This window comes from Oncorhynchus gorbuscha, linkage group LG03 (genome assembly GCF_021184085.1).
Source record: "Oncorhynchus gorbuscha isolate QuinsamMale2020 ecotype Even-year linkage group LG03, OgorEven_v1.0, whole genome shotgun sequence".
NCBI lineage: Eukaryota > Metazoa > Chordata > Actinopteri > Salmoniformes > Salmonidae > Oncorhynchus > Oncorhynchus gorbuscha.
In genome coordinates this window covers 90,598,857-90,621,322 of record NC_060175.1, presented here as the reverse complement: position 1 = coordinate 90,621,322, position 22,466 = coordinate 90,598,857, and the positions used below count along the sequence as shown (strand labels likewise).

The following is a 22,466-nucleotide window of genomic DNA, read 5'->3' as shown; positions in this document are numbered from 1 at the left end:
AGAGTAGTGATGCTAGTCGGGCGGGTGGGTCATCAATAGATGCATTGGAAAACCTCCCTGGTCTTTGCCATTGAATCTGTGCTTGAAATTCGCTGGTGTTTAACATGATTTTTAAATAACTACCCCACACATAATTGTATGTGTGGTGTACAGAGATGGGTAGTCATTTAAAAATAATGTTAAACACCATTGTTGCTCACAGAGTCCATGCAACTTATTGTCTGACTTGATCAGCACATTTTTACTCCTGAAGTTATTTAAGGTTGCCATAGCAAAGGGGTTGAATACATTTCAGCTTTTCATTTTTTATTCATTTGTAAACATTTCTAAGACATAATTCCACTTTGATGTTATGGGGTATTGTGTGTAGATCAGTGACACACAATCTACATTTAATCCATTTTAAATTCCAACTAACACAACAAAATGTGGAAGAAGTCAAGGGGTGTGATACTTTATGTAGGCATTGTACTAGGATAGTAGAAAGGAGAGAGCCAAACTAGGTCTCCTTCCCAGACACCCACATCTCACGATAATTCCACACTGCAGCAGTGCTTGTGTCTGCCATGAGAGGGCCATCAAAAATGTTTAAAAAATTGAGCCGACAGCTACCCTTCCTCTCACAATTCAGAGGCATACATTTTACATCTGCACTCTCTGTGGTTGGTGCCACGCAGTCACTGACAACAGCAGCGGGTCTTGAGTAGTGGACGGGTCTTGAGTAGTGCAGTACAGTATAGTGGAAGTCAACCTATGCATAGACAGTCTTATTTGTCTATCCACTACACTCGGAGGCCAAGATTTCATGTTAGTACCACTTTTTTCTTACCGTTGTCTGAATAAAAGGACCTAATGAACTGATGATGTACATAAAATGTCAGCTCACTATGATCTTTTTTGTCAGTGGTGAAAAAAGTAACCAATTTTCATACTTGAGTAAAAGTAAAGATATCTTAATAGAAAATGACTCAAGTGAGTCACCCAGTAAAATATTGCTTAAGTGAAAGTCTAAAAATATTTGATTTTAAATATACTTAAAGAGCCACGGAACATGCCGATTGGCACGTGTATTTTTCTGTTGGTCATTAGAGATACGAGATTTCAGACTTGGAGGTGTGTTTCCTGATCCATTCCGCGTTTGGTTAATGATGTTTGTCCCCCATGAGACACTAGACTTAAAAGTTTTGTTCACTTTCTCAAAATCCCCAAAATTAATCTAAGATTACTCAAGAAATCTGTCATTAATCTTGACATTTTTTGCGGATGATGTTTTAGTTTCGCAATTTTACATATAATTAATGTGTTTGGTGCAGTATGTCTCAAGTAAAAAAATCTGCGACGTATGTGTCATGTATGTAACAAAGTCGGGATGCTGGGCAGGTCTGTCTTACTGTCTATACTATTGGATTGAGAGCAATCACCACAGCTGTTCACCCCATGTTAGTGGGCGAATGTACATCGTCAAATCGATTTGTTGTTGCTTTTTAAAGGCAGTTGCTCTGTAAGTATCAAAAGCAAATATAATTGCTCAAATATTCTTAAGTATCAAAAGTAAAGGTATAAATAATTTCAAATGTCTTATATTAAGCAAACCAGACGGCACGTTATTTGTATTTTCTTCGGATAGCCAGGGGCACACCAGCACTCAGACATGAAGTATTTGAGTTTAGTGAGTCCGCCAGATCAGAGGCTGTGGGGATGACTAAGGATGTTCTCTTGATAAGTACATGAATTGGACCATTTTCCTGTCCTGCTAACAAGTACTTTTGGGTGTCAGGGGAAATATAAAGTAAAAATGACATTATCTTCTTTAGGAATGTAGAGTAAAAGTTGTCAAATTATAAAGTACAGATACCCCCCAAAAACGACTTAAGTAGTACTTTAAAGTATTATTACTTAAGTACTTTACAATACTGCTTTGTGCCTATGGATCTATGTACAGTATGTCCAGAGGTGCAGGGATTTCTCTCTCTGCATGGTCTCATCATGCAAGAAGTGTCCTTCTAATATCTCACCCCAAGTGTTCAAATCAGTCTGCTGACTCAACAGCTTTCAAAAAGCTCTGCATGTGGAAGGACAGGAAAGGCTTTGATCTCAGAGGAAGAAACAGAGCAAGGGATGAGAGAGAGAGGCCTTGATTTGAGCAAGTCTAATTTTAGGCCATGAAGCGATGGAGGACGCTTATGTAAGACAGACACATGGGGGTGCAGCATGCAGGGATGCTACTTTTGTGAAAGACTAACAAACTCCATAACACCTGCTCCAGTAGAACACATTCCTCTATCCTCTTTCTGACTGAAGGACAGATAACCCAAGTAGCCTCCCCAAATGTCAGATACATAGGTATTTGTAACGGGGAGAGAGACACGTTTACAGATCAACAAGGGAAGGAAATGGTTAGTAAATGTAGTTCAGACAACCCCCCCCCCCCCCCCCCCCCCCCCCAATTTGATTAGGTGTTTATTTTTGGCACCTGCTTTAGAGTCAATCTGTCACAGTCGTCATAATCAGGAGACCAAGGCGCAGCGTGGTACTGAACAAAACAAACAGTGACGCTAATATGGCTAGTGCAGAACAGTCAACTAAACATAGAATAACAACCCACAAAATACCCAAGGAATATGGCTACCTAAATATGGTCCCCAATCAGAGACAATGATAAACAGCTGCCTCTGATTGAGAACCAATCTAGGCAACCATAGACATAAACAGCTAGATATACAAAAAAACCTAGACAATACAAAAACTAAAACACATTAGCACCCATAAAGCCCCTAACAGCAAATACATTTGGGATCAATCTGTAGATATGGCTTGTTGCTATGCTGCAGGCAATGATATGACCAGCAGTAAGGGACATTTGGTTTGTGTTAAGCGCCCCCCAGCGTTAAAGAAGAGTCAAGACACCCAGAATAGCATCATAACAAACACACTACACTGAGTTAAAGCCAAGACAATATTTTTATTGAAAAGCCACTCTACAAGTCACCTTTCTTGGCAAGAGCTCTCAAACGGACACTCTTTATCACTTAATACATAAATAAGGCTTTAGTTGTATGCCAGTTTGTTGTTCATGACTTAATGGTGCACTGTCCATCTAGTTAGGCTGATCATTTCTCACCTGTTCTATAGTGTGACATCACACTTTATTTATGTTTCTACATATGTACCAAGATGTTGAAATAAACCTAAAAATCTATTTGGCAAGCTTAGCATAATTTAGTTAGGACACAACCTCTAGTGAAGTACAGTAACGTATCAAGGAACCAATAAACTATCATTAGTAGCATGCAAGTTAAAACATTTCTCCAAGAAGATGATTTAATATTATGTCAAGGAAAAACAAACTCAGATTGTCAGTCTTAAACTGACTTTGTGACAAAGGCTTGCTTCTATGTGTTGATAGCTAGCAATATACTGTTATAAACGATGTCTCTTATAACACCTTCAACTTAAAATAACAGAGCAACACTTTCCTTGACAGGATGGTGGGTGTCTGATACAAACCACACTGAAGAGCAAATTGCATATACTGACAGTTTCCTGTGTGCCTTCATTCGGCACCAAGCAGCGCCCCCAGAGCTAACAAAGATTTTCCAACCCCTTTGACATCAGCTCATATATGAAGGCGAAGGGGGGAAAACAGACAATGTGTTTGATTAGTGTTCACGTGAAGTAGCCTACTGTAGTAGTTTGACTTTTTTGAAGAGTTCTTCACAAACTTTGTAAGTACTTTTTTCTTTAAACATACCATCTTTTACCAACACACTTTACATTATTTGGTCATAGTTAAAGAATTGTAGCCTAGTCACAGAACAGTCATGAGGTTCATAAGCGGAAAAACATCTTGATCATTTCAATTACATTACCATAAGTGAATTTAGATAATTCAAACAGCAACTTTTTTTTCTTACAATGGAAGCTTCAACAATTCTGATTATATTGGCAAGTTATTGCATGTGTCAAGCAAGCAGATGATAGGATGTGATAAACATTGCCTGTAAAACAGCAACAGTGATATTGCAACTTTTACAGAACAGCTTAATAATCTGACTGAACACTTCCCCCACAGGTTGCATCATTAGCTAGGGAAAGCAGAAATATACTTTCCCACTGGTTCTGTCACATACAAGCTCCTTTTGATAACCAAACCAGACCTGAAACAATGAATACATCTGTTGAAGATGGAACTGACAACTGTAGTACCCCCAGAGACTACCAGTTCTACTTCTTCCCAGCCATCTACAGTCTGGTGATGGCACTGGGCCTGCCAGGCAACGTGGGAGCCCTCTATGTGTTCATCTTCAAGATAACTCCCCGCACCTCCTCTAACGTGTTTGTCATTAACCTGGCCCTCGCTGACACCACCTTCCTTTGCACCCTGCCCTTCAAGATCCACTACCACCGCAACAGCAATGACTGGGTATTCGGAGATGTGGCCTGCAGCATCACAGGAACACTGTTCTTCGCCAACATCTACATCAGCATCGCCTTCATGACCTGTATCTGTGTGGATCGATATGTGGCCGTCGCCTATCCTCACACTTATCTGAGGCTCCGGAACTCACGTTGCACTGTACTGGTGAGTGCAGCAGTGTGGGTGGTGGCGGGGGCAGCTGTTCTGGCCTTCATCCTAGTGGGACCTCTGGACAGCCAGCACCGTAGCTGCTTTGAAAACTTCTCCCAGAAAGAGTGGGACAGGCGTCTGGTGCCATACAGCATATTCAGTCTCGTCGTCGGCTCGCTACTGCCCTCTGTGGTCATCCTGGTGTGTTACCCTCTGGTGGCGCGGCGCATCGCTCTCATCCGGACCAACACAGCCCGCGGAGCCCTGAGGGTCATCTACACAATCCTAGTTATCACCCTACTCTGCTTCTTGCCCTACCACGTGGTTCACTTCCTGCATCTGCTCCGCCGACTAGGGGTCATCCAGCACTGTCCCTATGCAAACGCCATCTACAATGCCCGGCGAGTGACAATGGCCCTCGTCAGCCTCAACAGCTGTCTGGACCCCCTGCTCTACTACTTCACCACCAGTCACTGTAAGTGGAGTCCCTCCAAGGCCAGGTTCAGATGGCTGTGGGATAGGAGGACCATGGGAGTCTACACCATCGCTGTGAGACCGTGATGCATTTTGCTTGCTCTGACTACTAATGAAATGACATTAATTTTATGTTCCACTCAAACTCTGAAGGCTCGTGGTGAAGCATTGTTTTCCTTACAGTGTACTGTCAACCACCAATTATTTTGTATACCTTTACATGTATGCCATGTAAATATAGCATTTACATCTTCCCTTATGTTCATCGCTTTAAAAGACCCAGTGCACTTAAAAACTGTGATTTTCCTTCATGTACAGTACCAGTCAAAAGCTTGGACACACTCATTCAAGGGTTTTTCTTTATTTTTTATATTTTCTACATCGTAGAACAATAGTGAAGACATCAAAACTATGATATAACACATATGGAATTATGTAGTAACCAAAAAGGTGTTAAAAAAATAAAAATATATTTGAGATTCTTCAAAGTAGCCACTCTTTGCCTTGACAGCTTTGCACAGTCTTGGCCTTCTCTCAACCAGCTTCATGAGGAATGCATTTCCAACAGTCTTGAAGGGGTTCCCACATACGCTGAGCACTTGTTGGCTGCTTTTCCTTCACTCTACAGTCCAACTCATCCCAAACCATCTCAATTGGGTTGAGGTCGGGTGATCGTGGAGGCCAGGTCATCTGATGCAGCACTCCATCACTCTGCTTCTTGGTCAAATAGCCCTTACACAGCCTGGAGGTGTGTTGTGTCGTTGTCCGGTTGAAAAATAAATGATGGTGGGACTAAGCGCAAACCAGATGGGATGGCGTATCGCTGCAGAATGCTGTGGTAGCCATGCTTGTTAAGTGTGCCTTGAATTCTAAATAAATGCTTAATGGTTATGGCGACTACACTAAAAAACGTTCAAAGTTCTTGTAATTTTCCGGATTGACCTTCCTTAATGTCTTAAAGTAATGATGGACTGTCGTTTCTCTTTGTTTATTTGAGCTGTTCTTGCCATAATATGGACTAGGTCTTTTACCAAATAGGTGGGTATACAGAAGATAGTCCTACCTTGTCACAACACAACTGATTGGCTCAAATGCATTAAGGAAAGAAATTCCACAAATTAACTTAAAAAGGCACACCTGGGTAGGTGGCTACTTTGAAGAATTTGTTTAGCACTTTGTTGTTTACTACATGATTCCATGTGTTATTTCATAGTTTTGATGTTTTCACTATTATTCTACAATGTAGAAAATAGTAAAAATAAAGAAAAACCCTGGAATGAGTAGGTGTGTAAATTTTTGACTGGTACTGTGTGTGTGATATTTAACTGACACAGTTCAAAAGTTTGGGGTCACTAAGAAATGTTCTTGTTTTTGAAAGAAAATCACATTTGTCTATTAAAATATCAAATTGATCAGAAATAAAAAAAAGTGTAGACATTGTTAATGTTGTAAATGACTATTGTAGCTGGAAACTATCAGCAACCATCACTCATGTGTTCCAATGGCACGTTGTCTTAGCTAATCCAAGTTTATCATTTTAAAAGGCTAATTGAGCATTGGAAAACCATTTTGCAATTATGTTAGCACAGCTGTTGTTCTGATTAAAGAAGCAATAAAACTGTCCTTTAGACTAGTTGAGTATCTGGAGCATCAGCATTTGTGGGTTCGATTACAGAATAAAAATGGCCAGAAACAAAATAACTTTCTTCTGAAACTCGTTAGTCTATTTTTGTTCTGAGAAATGAAGGCTATTCCATGCGGGAAATGACCAAGAAACTGAAGATCTCATACAACGCTGTGTACTACTCCCGTCACAGTGTCTAGTTTGAGAAACAGATGCCTCACAAGTCCTCAACTGGCAGGTGCATTAAATAGTACCCGCAAAACACCAGTCTCAACGTCAACAGTGAAGAGGCAACACAGGGATGCTGGCCTACTAGGGAGAGTTCCTTTGTCCAGTATCTGTTCTTTTGCCCATCTTAATCTTTTCTTTTCATTGGCCAGTCTGAGATATGGCTTTTTCTTTTCAACTCCGCCTAGAAGGCCAGCATCCCAGTTGCCTCTTCATTGTTGACATTGAGATTCCATTAATTTTTTTAAATCTGCCGTTTCCCCACTACAATAGTCATTTACAACATTAACAATGTCTACACTGTATTTCTGATCAATTTGATGTTATTTTAATGGACAAAAAATTTGCTTTTCTTTAAAAAACAAGGACATTTCTAAGTGACCCTAAACTTGCTTGATTGAGAAATTGCTCTTTGCTAATAAGCTATTTTTGTTTATTTTTTTACCCTTTTAATTTAAAACATTCACAGGGAGGTACTTTATTATTACCCAGAAATGATTTGATATCGAGATAAAAACTGCTGCACTGGACCTTTAAGAGCTCACAAAATGACAATGCAATTACTTGATTGTTGCGTATTAACAATTAGTGACTTGGATTATATCAATATAAATAAAGTTCAGTAACACTTTATTCTTATAAAAAGATTTATTCAAATCAGCTTTGTACAACATTGAAACTAACCTTTACAGTAAGCTACACATTGGGATCATTTACATTTTAGTCATTTAGCAGACACTCTTATCCAGAGCGATTTACAGGAGCAATTAGGGCACAGAAAAATGTTTCACCTACTCGGCTCAAAGATTCAAACCAGCGACCTTTCGATTACTGGCCCAACACTCTGCTCCCTGCCACCGATCTGAACTACGTCACATTGAAGACAGCCCTGATGGAAGTCCTTTCTTCAGCAGAGTAGACAGAAAGCTCCCCAGATCTTCATCCTACAAATAACACATAATTTGTGTTGAAATAAACATAGGATAAAAGGATTTGGATTGGTTTTGGTTAACTAGAAGTGCGTCACAAGACATAGTGACAGTGACTTGTGCCATACAGTATAGAAACCCACCCACAGGCCCTCCAAGGTTGTGGCCTACACCTTAGTGTGTACAGTGTTACATACTGTCGTTCAGATTGGACCGTAAGCTCACTCCACAGTTTGAAATGTCCCCCCTCATCACTGAATTGCTAGCTTTTCAGTGGCGTAAATGGCTAGTACGTTGTCGAATGTGTAGACACGTGCGTTTGTGAGGCAGAGGACCCTAGTTCGATCCGTTTTACGGACAGTGTACCCAGACAGGGAGGAAACTATACTGCTAAGCAGACACTGTGGTCCGTCACAATAGCTCACATTCATTTTCAACAGCCGCCCTCCTTACCTGGTAGCTCCAGGAGAGCAGCAGCACCTTGGTGTTGGGCTCTTCAGCTGAGGAGGACACCTTGATCACAATGGACTCCACCATGACGGTCCCATCTGGGAGGTGCTGGATGGTATAACCTTTCAACACACTAGAACAGAGACAGAGAAGACATAGTAATTAATATTATTATATGAAGGTGTGTTAGTGGATCAGACCTGAGTACAAATTATAATACAAATTATACATTTTTTTGGAAGAAGATCAAACAACTATGTGCCTTTTACAGCCAAGCTTTAACCAAATAAGAACTTGAAAACACAATAAAAATGGTAAACTCCGTCTTACGGTACCTCTTGAGGTGTGTGTAGATTCTGCTGAGAGTGTCGGGGTCACTGTGTGGGTCCTGGAGCTGTACTCGGCAGGTGAAGCGGAGCTGGTGCTCGTTGAGGCCCAACTCCTTGAGAGCCTGTTCTGGAGAGACCAGACGAAGACTCTACACCCAGGGGAAACACAGGAGGGAAAGGGTAGAACACGGGGGGGGAGAGAGAGAGAGAGAGAGAGAGAGAGAGAGAGAGAGAGAGAGAGAGAGAGGAGCGGAACACAGGGCAACAAGAGGTCACTCACAATGCAAGGCCAAAGGCAGAGAAAAAACAACTTGAATTACTAGCATATCTGAATTAGCTAGGCAAGGCCATAGTTAAGTTTTCTATCATACATATATAAATCAGAGTATCACTACGTTGTATGAATGGCAGTTGGTGGAATTCAGAACTTACATTATCCTTCATGATCAGGGTCCCGTGCATGGTACGAGGCTTTTTCGGGTCAGGTAAGGGGCCTGTGGAGCATAGCAGTCAAACAGTGAATAACAGACACATCAACTGGGAGAGTGAGCTAGATCAAGATTGACTAAGATGTACTGAACAATACCTCCAAGGGCCATCTCCCTCTTGAGCAGGTTGAGTGAGATGTCTACTGGGACACTGGGGTTGGTGATCACAGTGGTCGTCTCACCGTTGGCTGGCATGAAGCAGTTGATGGCTGTCATTCACAAAGAAAGACGAATGAGGCATAATACCAGCGATGTGTTCAGTAGGGAGATATCTTTTTTTCAAATGGAGTTAAAGAGGGAGGTTGAACATGCACTTACTTGTCCAATAAGAATACAGATTTTCATTTTCTGTTGCATAACACTTTGCTACACTGTGTCCTACTGAACACTAGCCAGTGCTCCTAACAAGATCCTCAAACCTATTTGGCACATAATGCAATTCTACACTGAACAAAAATATTAACGCAACATGTAAAGTGTCTGTCCCATGTTTCATGAGCTGAAATAAAGGACATGTTGTTCCAATTTTGTGCACAAATTAGTTTTACATCCCTGTTAGCGAACATTTCTCCTTTGCCAAGATAATTCATCCACCTGACAGGTGTGGCATATCAAGAAGCTGATTAACAGCATGATTATTACAAAGGTGCACCTTGTGCTGGGAACAATAAAAGGCCACTCGAAAATGTGAATTTGTGTCACATAACACAATGCCACAGATGTTTTGAGGGAGTGTGCAATTGGAGTGTTGACTGCAGTAATGTCTACCAGAGCTGTTGCCAGAGAATTGTATGTTAATTTCTCTACCATAAAGGGGGAAATGGAGCTGAGGAATATTTCTCTGTAATAAAGCTCTTTTGTGGGGAATAACTCATTCTGATTGGCTGGGCTTGGCTCCCAAGTGGGTGGGCCCATGTCCTCCCAGGCCCACCCACAGCTGCGCCCATTGCCCAGTCATGTGAAATAACAGCACAATGTCATGGGGCGGCAGGTAGCTTAGTAGTTAGAGCATTGTGCCAGTAACCGAAAGGTTTCTAGATCGAATCCCCAGGCTGACAAGATAAAAATCTGTCATTCTACCCCTGAACAAGGCAGTTCCTAGGCTGCCATTGTAAATAAGAATGTGTTCTAACTGACTTGCCTAGTTTAAAAAAGGTTTTAAATTATAATAATAAATAATATCCCCAGGGTTACGCACCAATGAAGCCAAATGTAGCTGCTGCTCATTCCGTTTGCTCGTAAATGGATTTTAAAAAAGTACTACCAGCAGTACTACAGTACTAGACCTGCACCTGTCGACGACACAAGTTGTGCTCGTGGAAGCAGAACATCCAATGCTAGCATCAGTAATTCTACATTTGCTGTTAGCCCAGCTAGCATGGACACTGACAGTGAATCTGATGCAGTCAAAGAGCTACTGCCCCCTTACCCAGGAAAGCAACGGACAATAGACAGGGACGTTTGACCATCGAAGAGGCGCAAATATGATGAGAACTACATTGATTTGGGGTACACTTATATTGGGAGTCGTGCCTTTTCTCAGCCACATGGTGTTATATGTGGAAAAGTATTATCTCACAACTCAATAAAAAAAAATAAAAAAATCACTCTTGTGCAGACATTTAGAAACAAAACATGCCAATTTGAAAAACAAGCCACAAGAGTTTTTGGAGCGAGAATTAAGACATGTATAAAAGCAACAGATATCATGAATAAGAAGGGATTAGAAGCGTCTTATATGGTGAGCTACCGAGTGGCTTGGACAGGCAAGCCCCATACTATTGTTTCACAATGCATCAGTTACATGGCAGGAGATGTTTTGAAACGATTACTGCTTTGCATACAAGCCAGTGAATTCTATGCATTTACAGCAGACTTGGCAGGCCTGGCACAGCTCCTGGTATATGTCTGTTATGTTTATGGGGGGTCAATTAAGGTAGACATCCTCTTCTGCAAACCAGGAGAGAATATTTTTAAAGTACTGGACAGCTTTGTGACATCAAATGGACTTTGGTGGTCAAGAAGTGTTGGTATCTGACAGAGAGACATAGTGGAGTGGTAACGCGCGTGCAAGCAGTTGCTCCCGATGCCACTTGGGGACACTGCAGCACCCACCGAGAGGCTTTTGTTGCCAAGGGAATGCCTAACAGCTTGAAAGACGTTTTGGACACTACAGTGAAAATGGTTAACTTTGTTAAAGCAAGGCCCCTGTACTCTCGTGTATTTTCTGCACTATGCAATGATATGGAAAGTGGCCATGTAGCACTTTAACAACATACATTTTACAACGTGCGCTGGTTATCAAGGGGCAAAGTATTTTTTATGTTTTTTTAAATTGACAGACAAGCTTCAAGTTCTTTTTACGGACCATCATTTTCCACTCGTCTGACAGTTTGCACGATGATGAGTTTTTCACACGACTGGCCCATCTGGGTGATGTTTTTTCTCGCCTGAACAATCTAAATCTAGGATTACAGGGACTCTCCGCAACTATATTCAATGTGCGGGACAAAATTGAGGCTATGATTAAGAAGTTAGAGCTCTTCTCTGTCTGCATTAACAAGGACAAAACACAGGATTTTCCATTATTGTATGATTTTGTATGTAAATGAACTCAAGCTTTGGACAATGTCAAATGTGATATAGTGAAGCACCTGAGTGAGTTGGTGCGCAATTACGCAGGTACTTTCCCGAAATGGATGACACAAACAACTGGATTCGTTATCCCTTTCATGCCCTGCCTCGAGTCCACTTACCGATATCTGAACAAGAGAGACTCATCGAAACAAGCAGTTCTGTGAAAATGTTATGTTCAGAGTATTCCGCCTTGGAAAATCGCGCTGTTAAGACACAGATGCCCTTTGAAACCACGTACCTATGTGAGAGTTGATTCTCAACCCTCACTAGCATAAACTAAATACAGGCACAGACTGTGTGTAGAAAATTATTTAAGATACTCTCTCCAATACAATATTGCAGCAATGTTGCAGAGTTATGTGCATCCTTTCAAGCACACCCTTCTCATTAACCTGTGGTTATTCACAATTTTCAATGAACAAATAAGGTTTTAAATGTAAGATGGTTAAATAAAGAGCAAAATTATTGATTATTATGATATTATTATTTGTACTATAGCTCTTTGTCACTTCCCACGAGCTGGGTTGTGACAAAAACACAAATTCTTATGTTTAATAAATGTATCGTATAGTGTGTGTGTGGCAGGCTTACAATGATGGCAAAAAACATTTGAGAGTACGCTGACCCTGGTGCTAGAAGGGGTACGCAGCTGGAGGTTGAATGTTTGAAGGGGTACAGGACTATAAAAAGTTAGGGAACCACTGGTACAGTATATATATCCTTCTCTCTGAAGCCCTAACATTCTTGAAGTAAATATTGTTACAAGGACATCCAGGTGTCACTCACTGAACTCCTGCTCGATCTTGTCCTTGAGGAACTCCATCTTCTTGGCCTCTCCGTGCACCAGCAGCATGTTGCGAGGCTCTGCCATGCGGATGAGCTGCATGATGCCCTTAGCGTCTGCATGGGCGCTGAACGACATGTACTCCACCTGCAGCTTCACCTCCAACTGCAGGGGTCACAGATGGCAAAGGTCAAGGGTCAGCAGACAAACGACAAAAGCCCGGCTCACATCTCTCAATTTCACTTTGTCCATTTGATATCTATTACTGCAGTAAAATCATGATTAAATACAATCAAATACTATCTTGCATTACCGTTTGTCTATTCTCCATCTCCAGTTTTTTTTGACCATTCAGGATCTTGTGTCCGATGGTGCCTTGCACACAATACCCAGGCATGATGATCTGAGTAACAGAAAATTTAAAGTAGAATTGATTTTCGCCCAATTTCACAAAAAACACACTGCTCCGTAAATTCCATATCTCAAATGGGACTTACCATATTCTTCTCGTTGCCAGCCCACTTCTTGAATATCTGTAGAGACTGGCCAGCATGCAGCATTCCTGGGGTGGCAAAGACCACCTGAGGGAACACACACATTTCAGTAGTGTTATTTCAACAATGCCATTCATAAAAACTATAAAATAAATAAAGTTGCACACTCTACACTGAGTGTAGAAAACATTAGTAACACCGTCCTAATATTGAGTTGCACCCCCTTTTGCCTTTCGTAGGGACATGAACTCTGTCGAAAATGTTCCACAGAGATGACGGCCCATGTTGACTCCTATGCTTCCCAGTTGTGTCAAGTTGGCTGGATGTCCTTTGGGTGGTGGACCATTCTTGACACACGGGAAACTGTTGAACGTGAAAAACCCAGCGGCGTTGCGGTTCTTGACAAACTCAAACCAGTGCGCCTGGCACCTACTACCATATCCCGTTCAAAGGCACTTAAATCTTTTGTGTTGCCCATTCACCCTCTGAATGGCACACACACAATCCATGTCTCATTTTTTTCTTTAACCTCTCTTCTACACTACTTGAAGTGGATTTAAAAGGTGACATCAATAACAGATCATAGCTTTCACCTGTATACACCTGTAAAAAAAAAAAAAAAGAAGTTTTACCCATGACATTTTTGGGAGAATATAGTATGCTCTGGATTTTTATATAGTTTACTCTCCATTAGTCAGCATCCTCACAAACATTTTTGGGTGCGCGTCAGATGTTTTACTTTTTAGACAACGGGTCTCCAGTGACTATGTAGAATATTCACTGGGGTAAGAAGAATAGCTTCTATAATGGACAAATCATTGGACTTGTCTTTATCTAAAGCATATCAATGCCTAAACATTAAACGGTTCCAACTGTAAACAAGGTTTTAGTAGTAGCATGCAAATATGATGATGATGTTTCTCCACCATTGGTCCAGGGTTGTCTGCGTAGGAGCGATCAAAGGCCTTAATGTGTTTGAACTCAAACATGTTTCTCTGTACAAAGGTTTTTCTGATCTTCTGATTGGTCCAGGTGATGAAGAGTTTGTAGTAGTGATTGGCTTTCTCTGTGAGCCCCGTGGAGAAGTAGATGGGCGCTTTCATGTTCATCCGCTCCCTGTGGAAGGAGAGGAGAGGCTTTTACATCATTCCCCGATTGCTTATCCAGTCATCAAGACACAAAATGAACATCATCTTAAAAAAAGAACACTAGCTAAACTAATGCTAATCGAATTTGGAAAAGAAACCTTACCAGAATGTTTCCAATAGAATGCACAATTCCTGAGCTCTACCCAAGGCAAAGACCGGAATCAGAACCTGAGAGCACAACATTTAATCCTTTAGGACACAAGTACTGGAGTGACAGAATGTATATGGACAGAAAAAACCTGTGTGGTGGCCCTCACCTTCCCCCCTCTCTCCACTGTCTCGTGTACTTTCTTAAGAAAGTCCCTCTCCCTGCACCTCTTGGAGTCACGGATGGTGGTGGCGTAGGTGGACTCTGAGATGAGGATGTCTGGCCGACACTTATCGATCCACGCAGCCCTATGACAACAAAATACAAATGGTTTATTATAGAACACATAGGCATGGATCTAAATCATGCTGCACGAAACACACAATAAATCACCATTTACCCTAAATGTCTGTCTGGCGTCATGTTATAGTCACCCTGTAAAAGCAAGTAAGGATAAGTTACTTCAAAGAAATCACATGATTCATGCATTGATCAGTAATAAGCCCAGTTCTATTAATAGGCTAATACTCACAGTGTAGACCACAGACTCAGATCCTACTTTGATCTGCACCATAGCAGCTCCTAGGACGTGACCTGCATAGTAAGCCTTGATCTCCAGCTCATCATCCACCTAAGAAACCATGACAGAATGAACGCAATACATCATTCCATACACTAATACTACCTCCAAATGTGGCTTCTTGGCCATCATTGAGAAAGTAATGCATTATACCCTTGGAGTAGCCTGGTTCCAGGTCTGTTTGTTCTGTCTTGCCAACTGCTATGATCATTGTCATACCAAACAATGACCATGGGAGTTGGCAAGACCACACAAATAGATATGGAACCAGGCTACACTTGGAGTACTTCTCAGACCTGACTTTATCAATTAAAAAGGTACATATCAGGACTGTATACCTGGACAGTCTGGTGGAGGTTCAAAGGGACTACTTTCTTCATGCAGTCCTTGATCATCTGGGATGTGAAGAAGTTGGTTTCGCCCTTCTTGTCCACAGTGATCTTCCTGAAGTCCTCCAGCAGGATAGGGCAGATGGCCTTGGTGGGATGGGTCATGTAGATTGGGCCATCGTAGCCCACCATCTCACTCATGTACGGCAGAGCACCACAGTGGTCCAAGTGGAAATGACTAGGAGAGTTAGTGTGAGTAATCAGTTAAAATATAGAAGATAAAATCAATCAAAAGATAGAATGCCCTTGAGCGGGAGAAAGCTCTTTCTCTTTGTGTTGAGCCTGATAAGGTTGTTTCTCTTGCTGAAGAGAAGAGTAGTACCTAGATATATCTAAGTGCCATATAAAGACCACAAACCTGATAATTACACAGTCCAAGAATTCTGTCAGGCGTCCTTGTTGTGTTATGTAAGAGAAATCTGGGAATCTTCTCTGAAAAGAACAATGGCACAATAACAGAACACCAAAGGAACCTAAAGTGTATTTGACTGTCAAATTGAGAACAGTGGATCTACTGACATATAATTGCATACTTGTTAGCACCCTGTGGATCTACTTACGTCATCATTGAAGCCCATGTGCATCCCACAGTCAAGCATAATGTTTTTGCCCCCAATAGAGACAAGGATGCAGCTACGGCCAACATCTTGTCCAGCACCTGAGAGGAAACAAGAGGATGAGATACACAAATGAACATCTCATCCATGTTAATTTCACAACATGTCGTTTAGCTGACCTTCAAGATTGGAAGTTCTTCATGTTACGTTATAATCAAAGAGAGTAACGTTACCATCATTTATCTGCTCTAAGATATTGTAACGACCCTATGCATGCGCAACAGTCATTATTTCATGTTTGGGAGAAATGTCTGCCCGTGCATGCAGATAAAAATTTGATACTTACCCAGTGGTGTCACTTTTATCTCAGGCATCCTGGCTGGGTATTCAAACTAAATGTGGTCGATAAAGTAGCTCCCTAGAACTCTAAAGTTAGCTAACTTTACTAGCGTTAGCTAGTTCAAGTAGCTACTAGCTAGCTGATTAGTTAACTAGAAATTAAAACGTAGACGTGCCAACTAGGTAACACTAGCGGCTAAATTGTGGTGGATAAAGCCTATGTAAAGAAAATAAAAAAATATTTAGCTCGCTGGAAAATGGCTGCTAGAAGCTGTTTTGTTTTTGAACGATGGGGTAGCAGCGTGTGTTTTTGCTAGTGCTACTAGTGACGGTTCTTCTACTGTTTTTACAACGCACTTCACGCGCCATTATCGACTCTCTTTGGAACTGCAGTTCTCACGCGCTTCGGACCGGCGCAGACCTGCGCACTGTGGTTTGGCTATCTGGACAAACAGGGTCTGCAAGGGGTTATCAGAATGCATACTTTTGGTAGAAATGTGTTATTATGATCGGTTATCAAAGATCAGAGGTTAAATAGAACCCAGTCAAGCTTCTAAAATCGCTACTTTAATTATTGTTCATTTTTAGACGTACTTCCGGGTAGCCATGGCTGTAGCATTGGAGGATCTGAAATTCACTTTACAAGAGGTTCTTGACACTTTTAAGTCATGCCTCTCTGAACACAAAGAAGTATTCCTTGAGCATTACGTAGGAGGGTGGCGTGGTCTCGTAAGGTAAGTCTTTTAAATGCTACAGTAAGCCTAGATACTCAGGTAATTACTGGTAGCTGGTAAACTACCTACCCTCCAGAACATCTAACGTTACAGCACCCGGTGTCACAGCAAGGCCTAGAAGACCCCTAAGGAGGACCTTGGGCACCCGAGCCATGGTCTGTTCACTCTGCTATCATTTATAAAGCGGAGACCAAAAGACTGATAAACAGCTTCTACCTCCAGGCCATCCGACTGTTAAACAGTCACCACAAGCCAGTCTGTGCCCAGTAACCTGCCATGCACTTTAGACACTCACTAACCATCTACTACCCTGTACTTTACCCTGGAACTTAGACTGCTGCCCTATGTACCTAGAGCCATTGAACACTGCTCACTTTAATCATGTTTACCTACTGTTCTACCCACTTTATATGTATATATTGTATTCTATTCACGACTCATCCTATATAACTACTTCTATCCACACCTTTTTATTCACATACTGGTTTTTCGCATACATTTACACCACCGTTCAAAAGTTTGGGGTCACTTAGAAATGTAATTGTTTATGAAAGAAAAGCCAAAAAAATAGTCCAATAAAATAACATCAAATTGATCAGAAATACAGTGTAGACACTGTTAATGTTCTAAATCACTATTGTAGCTGGAAACGGCCGATTTAAAAATGAAAAATAAATTTAAAAAAGGAATAATATCTACATAGGCATACAGAGGCCCATTATCAGCAACCATCACTCCTGTGTTCCAATGGCACTTTGTGCTAGCAAATCCAAGTTTATAATTTTAAAAGGCTAATTGATCATTAGAAAACTATTTTGCAATTATGTTAGCACAGCTGAAAACTGTGGTTCTGATTAAAGAAGCAATAAAACTGGCCTTCTTTAGACTAGTTGAGTATCTGGAGCATCAGCATTTGGTTTTGATTACAGACTCAAAATCTGAAACTTGTCAAGTCTATTCTTGTTCAAAACATTTTCCCATGGGGTTTTGTATTGTGTATTTAAGTACTGTATTCTCGACATAGCTCATTCTAATATTTCTACTACTATTGCATTTTAGTTACACTGTTTATACACACCACATATTTATTTATATACATGATTCTTGACATGACAGTTATATGTCTACTGCTGTACATATCATTCTTAGTATATCTTGTGTAAATTAATCTGGGGTATATACTGTACAGTGAAGGGGGGAAGTATTTGATCCCCTTCTGATTTTGTACATTTGCCCACTGACAAAGAAATGATCAGTCTATAATTTTAATCGTAGGGTTATTTGAACAGTGAGAGACAGAATAACAACAACAAAAATCCAGAAAAATGCATGTCAAAAATGTTATAAATTGATTTACCTTTTAATGAGGGAAATAACTATTTGACCCCCTCTCAATCAGAAAGATTTCTGGCTCCCAGATGTCTTTTATACAGGTAACGAGCTGAGATTAGGCGCACACTCTTAAAGGGAGTGCTCCTAATCTCAGTTTGTTACCTGTATAAAAGACACCTGTCCACAGAAGCAATCAATCAGATTCCAAACTCTCCACCATGGCCAAGACCAAAGAACTCTCCAAGGATGTCAGGGACAAGATTGTAGACCTACACAAGGCTGGAATGGGCTACAAGACCACCGCCAAGCAGCTTGGTGAGAAGGTGACAACAGTTGGTGCGATTATTCGCAAATGGAAGAAACACAGAAGAACTGTCCATCTCCCTCGGCCTGGGGCTCCATGCAAGATCTCACCTCGTGGAGTTGCAATGATCATGAGAACGGTGAGAAATCAGCCCAGAACTACACGGGAGGATCTTGTCAATGATCTCAATGCAGCTGGGACCATAGTCACCAAGAAAACAATTGGTAACACACTATGCCGTGAAGGACTGAAATCCTGCAGCGCCCACAAGGTCCCCCTGCTCAATAAAGCACATATACATGCCCGTCTGAAGTTTTCCAATGAACATCTGAATGATTCAGAGGACAACTGGGTGAAAGTGTTGTGGTCAGATGAGACCGAAATGGAGCTCTTTGGCATCAACTCAACTCGCCGTGTTTGGAGGAGGAGGAATGCTGCCTATGACCCCAAGAACACCATCCCCACCGTCAAACATGGTGGTGGAAACATTATGCTTTCGGGGTGTTTTTCTGCTAAGGGGGCAGGACAACTTCACCGCATCAAAGGGACGATGGACGGGGCCATGTACCGTCAAATCTTGGGTGGGAATCTCCTTCCCTCAGCCAGGGCATTGAAATGGGTTGTGGATGGGTATTTCATTATGACAATGACCCAAAACACACTGCCAAGGCAACAAAGGAGTGGCTCAAGAAGAAGCACATTAAGGTCCTGGAGTGGCCTAGCCAGTCTCCAGACCTTAATCCCATAGGAAATCTGTGGAGGGAGCTGAAGTTTCGTGTTGCCAAACATCAGCCTCGAAACCTTAATGACTTGGGGAAGATCTGCAAAGAGGAGTGGGACAAAATCCCTCCTGAGATGTGTGCAAACCTGGTGGCCAACTACAAGAAACGTCTGACCTCTGTGATTGCCAACAAGGGTTTTGCCACCAAGTACTAAGTCATGTTTTGCAGAGGTGTCCAATACTTATTTCCCTCATTAAAATGCAAATAAATGTATAACATTTTTGACATACGTTTTTCTGGATTTTTTTGTTGTTATTCTGTCTCTCACTGTTCAAATTAACCTACCATTAAAATTATAGACTGATAAATTCTTTGTCAGTGGGCAAACATACAAAATCAGCAGGGGATCAAATACTTTTTGTCCCTCATTGTACGTATAGATTGCATTTGGATTACTGTTGCAGTGCTATTTGGGTTGTTAATTTGATTCATTCTTACGTTTCTTGATGTTAATTTTTTGTATGAAAAAAAACTTTGTTTACATTTTACTGCTTCGCTAGGAGCTAGTAAGATAAGCATTTTGCTGCACCTGCTTTAACATCTACTAAACTGTGTACGTGACCAATAAACTTTGATTTCCAGTTTAATTTATACAGTATATTCATATATGTCTACTGTATTCTCACATAGCTAATTTTAATATACTGTATCTACTACTGTACATTGCATTTTTGTTACACTGTTTATACACACAATACACTTTAATTTGATTTAGCCTTGGCATTGGGCTAATGTAAATAAATCCTTGAGTCTGGCATAGTTGGCAAGCTGTACTAATCAGTTTATGCACATAATCTAGTTAGGTATCCTTAAAAAAAAGTCATCATTTATCTCAGTTGTAAATGATTCTGGTTGTTTCAAAATAAAGTTATTTAGAATAATGACATATTTGAAGACTTGGGTTGGGTAGGCTTATATATGAATGCATCATGGTAGTCCAATAAAATGGCTTTTATGTGTATGATTAAAATGTGTTTATTGTCCTTTATTTCCAGATTCATGAACTGCCTGGGGAGTGTGTTTTCCTTCATCTCCAAGGATGCTGTCAACAAGATCCAAATCCTGGTCAACCATCTGAATGGTGAGAATGGGGCCCACTACGTCACCATCCAGTCTATGGTCAAGTATGAACTGGACAACCAACTGGTGGACCTGACCAAGAGAGGCAGTTTCCCAGAGTCCGGCTGCCGCACCCTCCTGAGGCTGCACCGTGCCCTACGCTGGCTGGAGCTATTCCTGGAGAGGCTACAAACCAGCACTGAGGACAGCAATACCTCGGTCATGTGCTCTGAGGCCTATAATGAGTCCCTCGCCCAGCACCATGCATGGATCATCCGCAAGGCTGCCGGCACAGCGTTCTGGGCTCTCCCAGGTCGTGCTACGTTCTTTGATGTGATGAATGTAGGTAGCCCAGAGCAGGTGATGGCTGTGCTAGGGGACACCCTGCCTCTCATCTCTGAGGTATACCAAGTGACAGAGGACCTCTATGCCCAGAACAACATACTGGAGTTGCCCTAGTAGGCAGAAAGTACTGTAGTAGTAGCCTGGTGGTCCTTGATCTGTTTGTGTCTTAACAACTCCAATGGAATTGTTCATAGGAGTTGGTAAGACTGCATGAACCGATCTGTGACCACCAAGCTACTGTAGCTCTAGTGGTCCAACCAGCACATCAATGCTGGCAAGCCATGCTGCTCTGGATCTTTTCTTGGTGACCATTTATGGTGTATAAGGAGGGGATTATTATTGTATATAATATGCACATTATACATTATGATATAGGGCAACATTACCCATAGGTTTCTTTCTAAATGTAATTCTATGGCTTCCAGTGCTGTTTTTGTTCAACACACATTTCTGGCATTACATCTTCTCCTTAATGTACTTTAAGTAAGCATCATAGTTTATTTAACTCTCAAAGTAGGTTGTGTATCATTACAAATGCACTAGCAGATTTAAAGGTTGTGTGCCTGTCTTGTTAAATCTCAAGATAGACATTTTATTTTTTGAAATATAAACCAGTTATTTTACAGTTTTAAATGTTTTCTGTTGACTATGAATTAAGTTAAACATTATACACTGTGACATGATAGGCCTAAGCTATGTTGTTTTTGTTCTATTTCTGCAATGATTTATGCATCTCTATCATTTTGTCGTGATGTTATATAACCTAAGATTGAAGAAGGATATTAGTGTTAAATCTGGTGTAATGTTTCAATTACAGTTCTTGCACAGTGCAAAACATCTCTATCTGGACTGGAGGCAGTTGTGAAATGAAATGGATGCTACTGATTCTGCACGCTCCTTTGCTTGCACCAGGGGGCATCTGTTGATGTGCGAGCGTGCGAGGCGAGCAGCGTTGTCAAGGTAACGATAGCTGTGTTGAGAATTTGAGTGACGCTGCCTGCTGGAAAAGCCTCAACTTCCCGCTGGAGTGTTGACAAACAAAAGCGAGACTTTTCTATCGGCTAAAATGCAAGGTATGCTACGTTGATAATTTGAGTGACGCTGCCTGCTGAAAAAGCCTCAACTTCCCGCTGGAGTGTTGACAAACATAAGCGAGACTTATCTATCTGCTAAAATGCAAGGTATGCTGCAGATATGTTTGCTATTATTCTTATCTTGCTCGGTTATTCTAGAGGCAAGTATGTCCTCTCTTTGTTACCTACTTGGATCTGACAGCTTAGCTAGCTAACACTAGCTAATTTGCTAGCTACTGTAACTGGTCAACAAGGAAATCAAGTGCAGCAACGTTACATGTTGTCTCACTGGCATGTCAATACGATTAGCTAGCTCAGTTGGCCAGTGCTCTCAAAAGGGGTGGCCAGTCTCCTCCTGAGCAGCTACCGGGTATGAAGGCTTTTGCTCCAACCCCGATGAGCAGACATATAGTTAGTTAGCTAGCCATGATTTATTTCACCACTGATGGTACAAAAGTGCACACCCAGTGGCTTTCTGCAAGAATGCCATCACAGTGACTATGATGAGAAAGAATGTAGAGGAAAAACTTCAATGTATTTTCAGGTCTCTCTTGACTATCTCCCATCTTTCAGAGTTGAGTTGCATATAAACCATTCTACTCCTGTGGAGAAGAATGCATTTGACCAGGCCAAAGTCCTCGAAAGGGCGTTGTCGACCCAGCAAGCGTGGGCCACGCCGGAGATGGTGCTTTAGCGGTGCGGAGCGCTCCGTGATACAGAGAAGAGCAGTCT

At 41.4% G+C, this 22,466-nt stretch overlaps 3 protein-coding genes across 4 annotated transcripts; 2 read left to right on the top strand and 1 right to left on the bottom strand.

The window, feature by feature from the left end:
- The first annotated feature begins 3,570 nt into the window (after positions 1-3,570).
- Positions 3,571-5,437, top strand: LOC124022894 (lysophosphatidic acid receptor 6-like). Its single transcript, XM_046337590.1, has 2 exons — positions 3,571-3,725; positions 4,073-5,437. Exon 2 carries the CDS (start codon positions 4,166-4,168, stop codon positions 5,126-5,128), a length of 963 nt encoding a protein of 320 aa, XP_046193546.1. The 5' UTR covers positions 3,571-3,725; positions 4,073-4,165; the 3' UTR covers positions 5,129-5,437.
- Positions 5,438-7,526: 2,089 nt separating this feature from the next.
- LOC124032183 (integrator complex subunit 11) lies at positions 7,527-17,026 on the bottom strand. Of its 2 annotated transcripts, XM_046344367.1 has the most exons (17): positions 16,113-17,026; positions 15,770-15,867; positions 15,568-15,641; positions 15,159-15,387; positions 14,773-14,871; positions 14,641-14,675; positions 14,410-14,548; positions 14,256-14,320; positions 13,931-14,120; positions 13,008-13,091; positions 12,824-12,913; positions 12,513-12,675; positions 9,188-9,298; positions 9,034-9,095; positions 8,608-8,750; positions 8,276-8,405; positions 7,527-7,837 (listed from the first exon to the last, which is right to left on the bottom strand). In XM_046344367.1, the coding sequence occupies exons 1-17, from the start codon at positions 16,138-16,140 to the stop codon at positions 7,766-7,768; spliced, it is 1,812 nt and encodes a 603-aa protein (XP_046200323.1). In that variant the 5' UTR covers positions 16,141-17,026; the 3' UTR covers positions 7,527-7,765. The 2 variants fall into 2 exon arrangements, with proteins under 2 accessions (XP_046200323.1, XP_046200324.1); XM_046344368.1 differs by lacking the exon at positions 16,113-17,026 and having other exon boundaries at positions 15,568-15,636; positions 15,770-15,866.
- LOC124032184 (ceramide-1-phosphate transfer protein-like) lies at positions 16,505-21,546 on the top strand. The gene is made up of 2 exons (XM_046344369.1): positions 16,505-16,839; positions 20,253-21,546. Exons 1-2 carry the CDS (start codon positions 16,712-16,714, stop codon positions 20,773-20,775), a joined length of 651 nt encoding a protein of 216 aa, XP_046200325.1. The 5' UTR covers positions 16,505-16,711; the 3' UTR covers positions 20,776-21,546.
- The last annotated feature ends 920 nt before the right edge of the window (positions 21,547-22,466 follow it).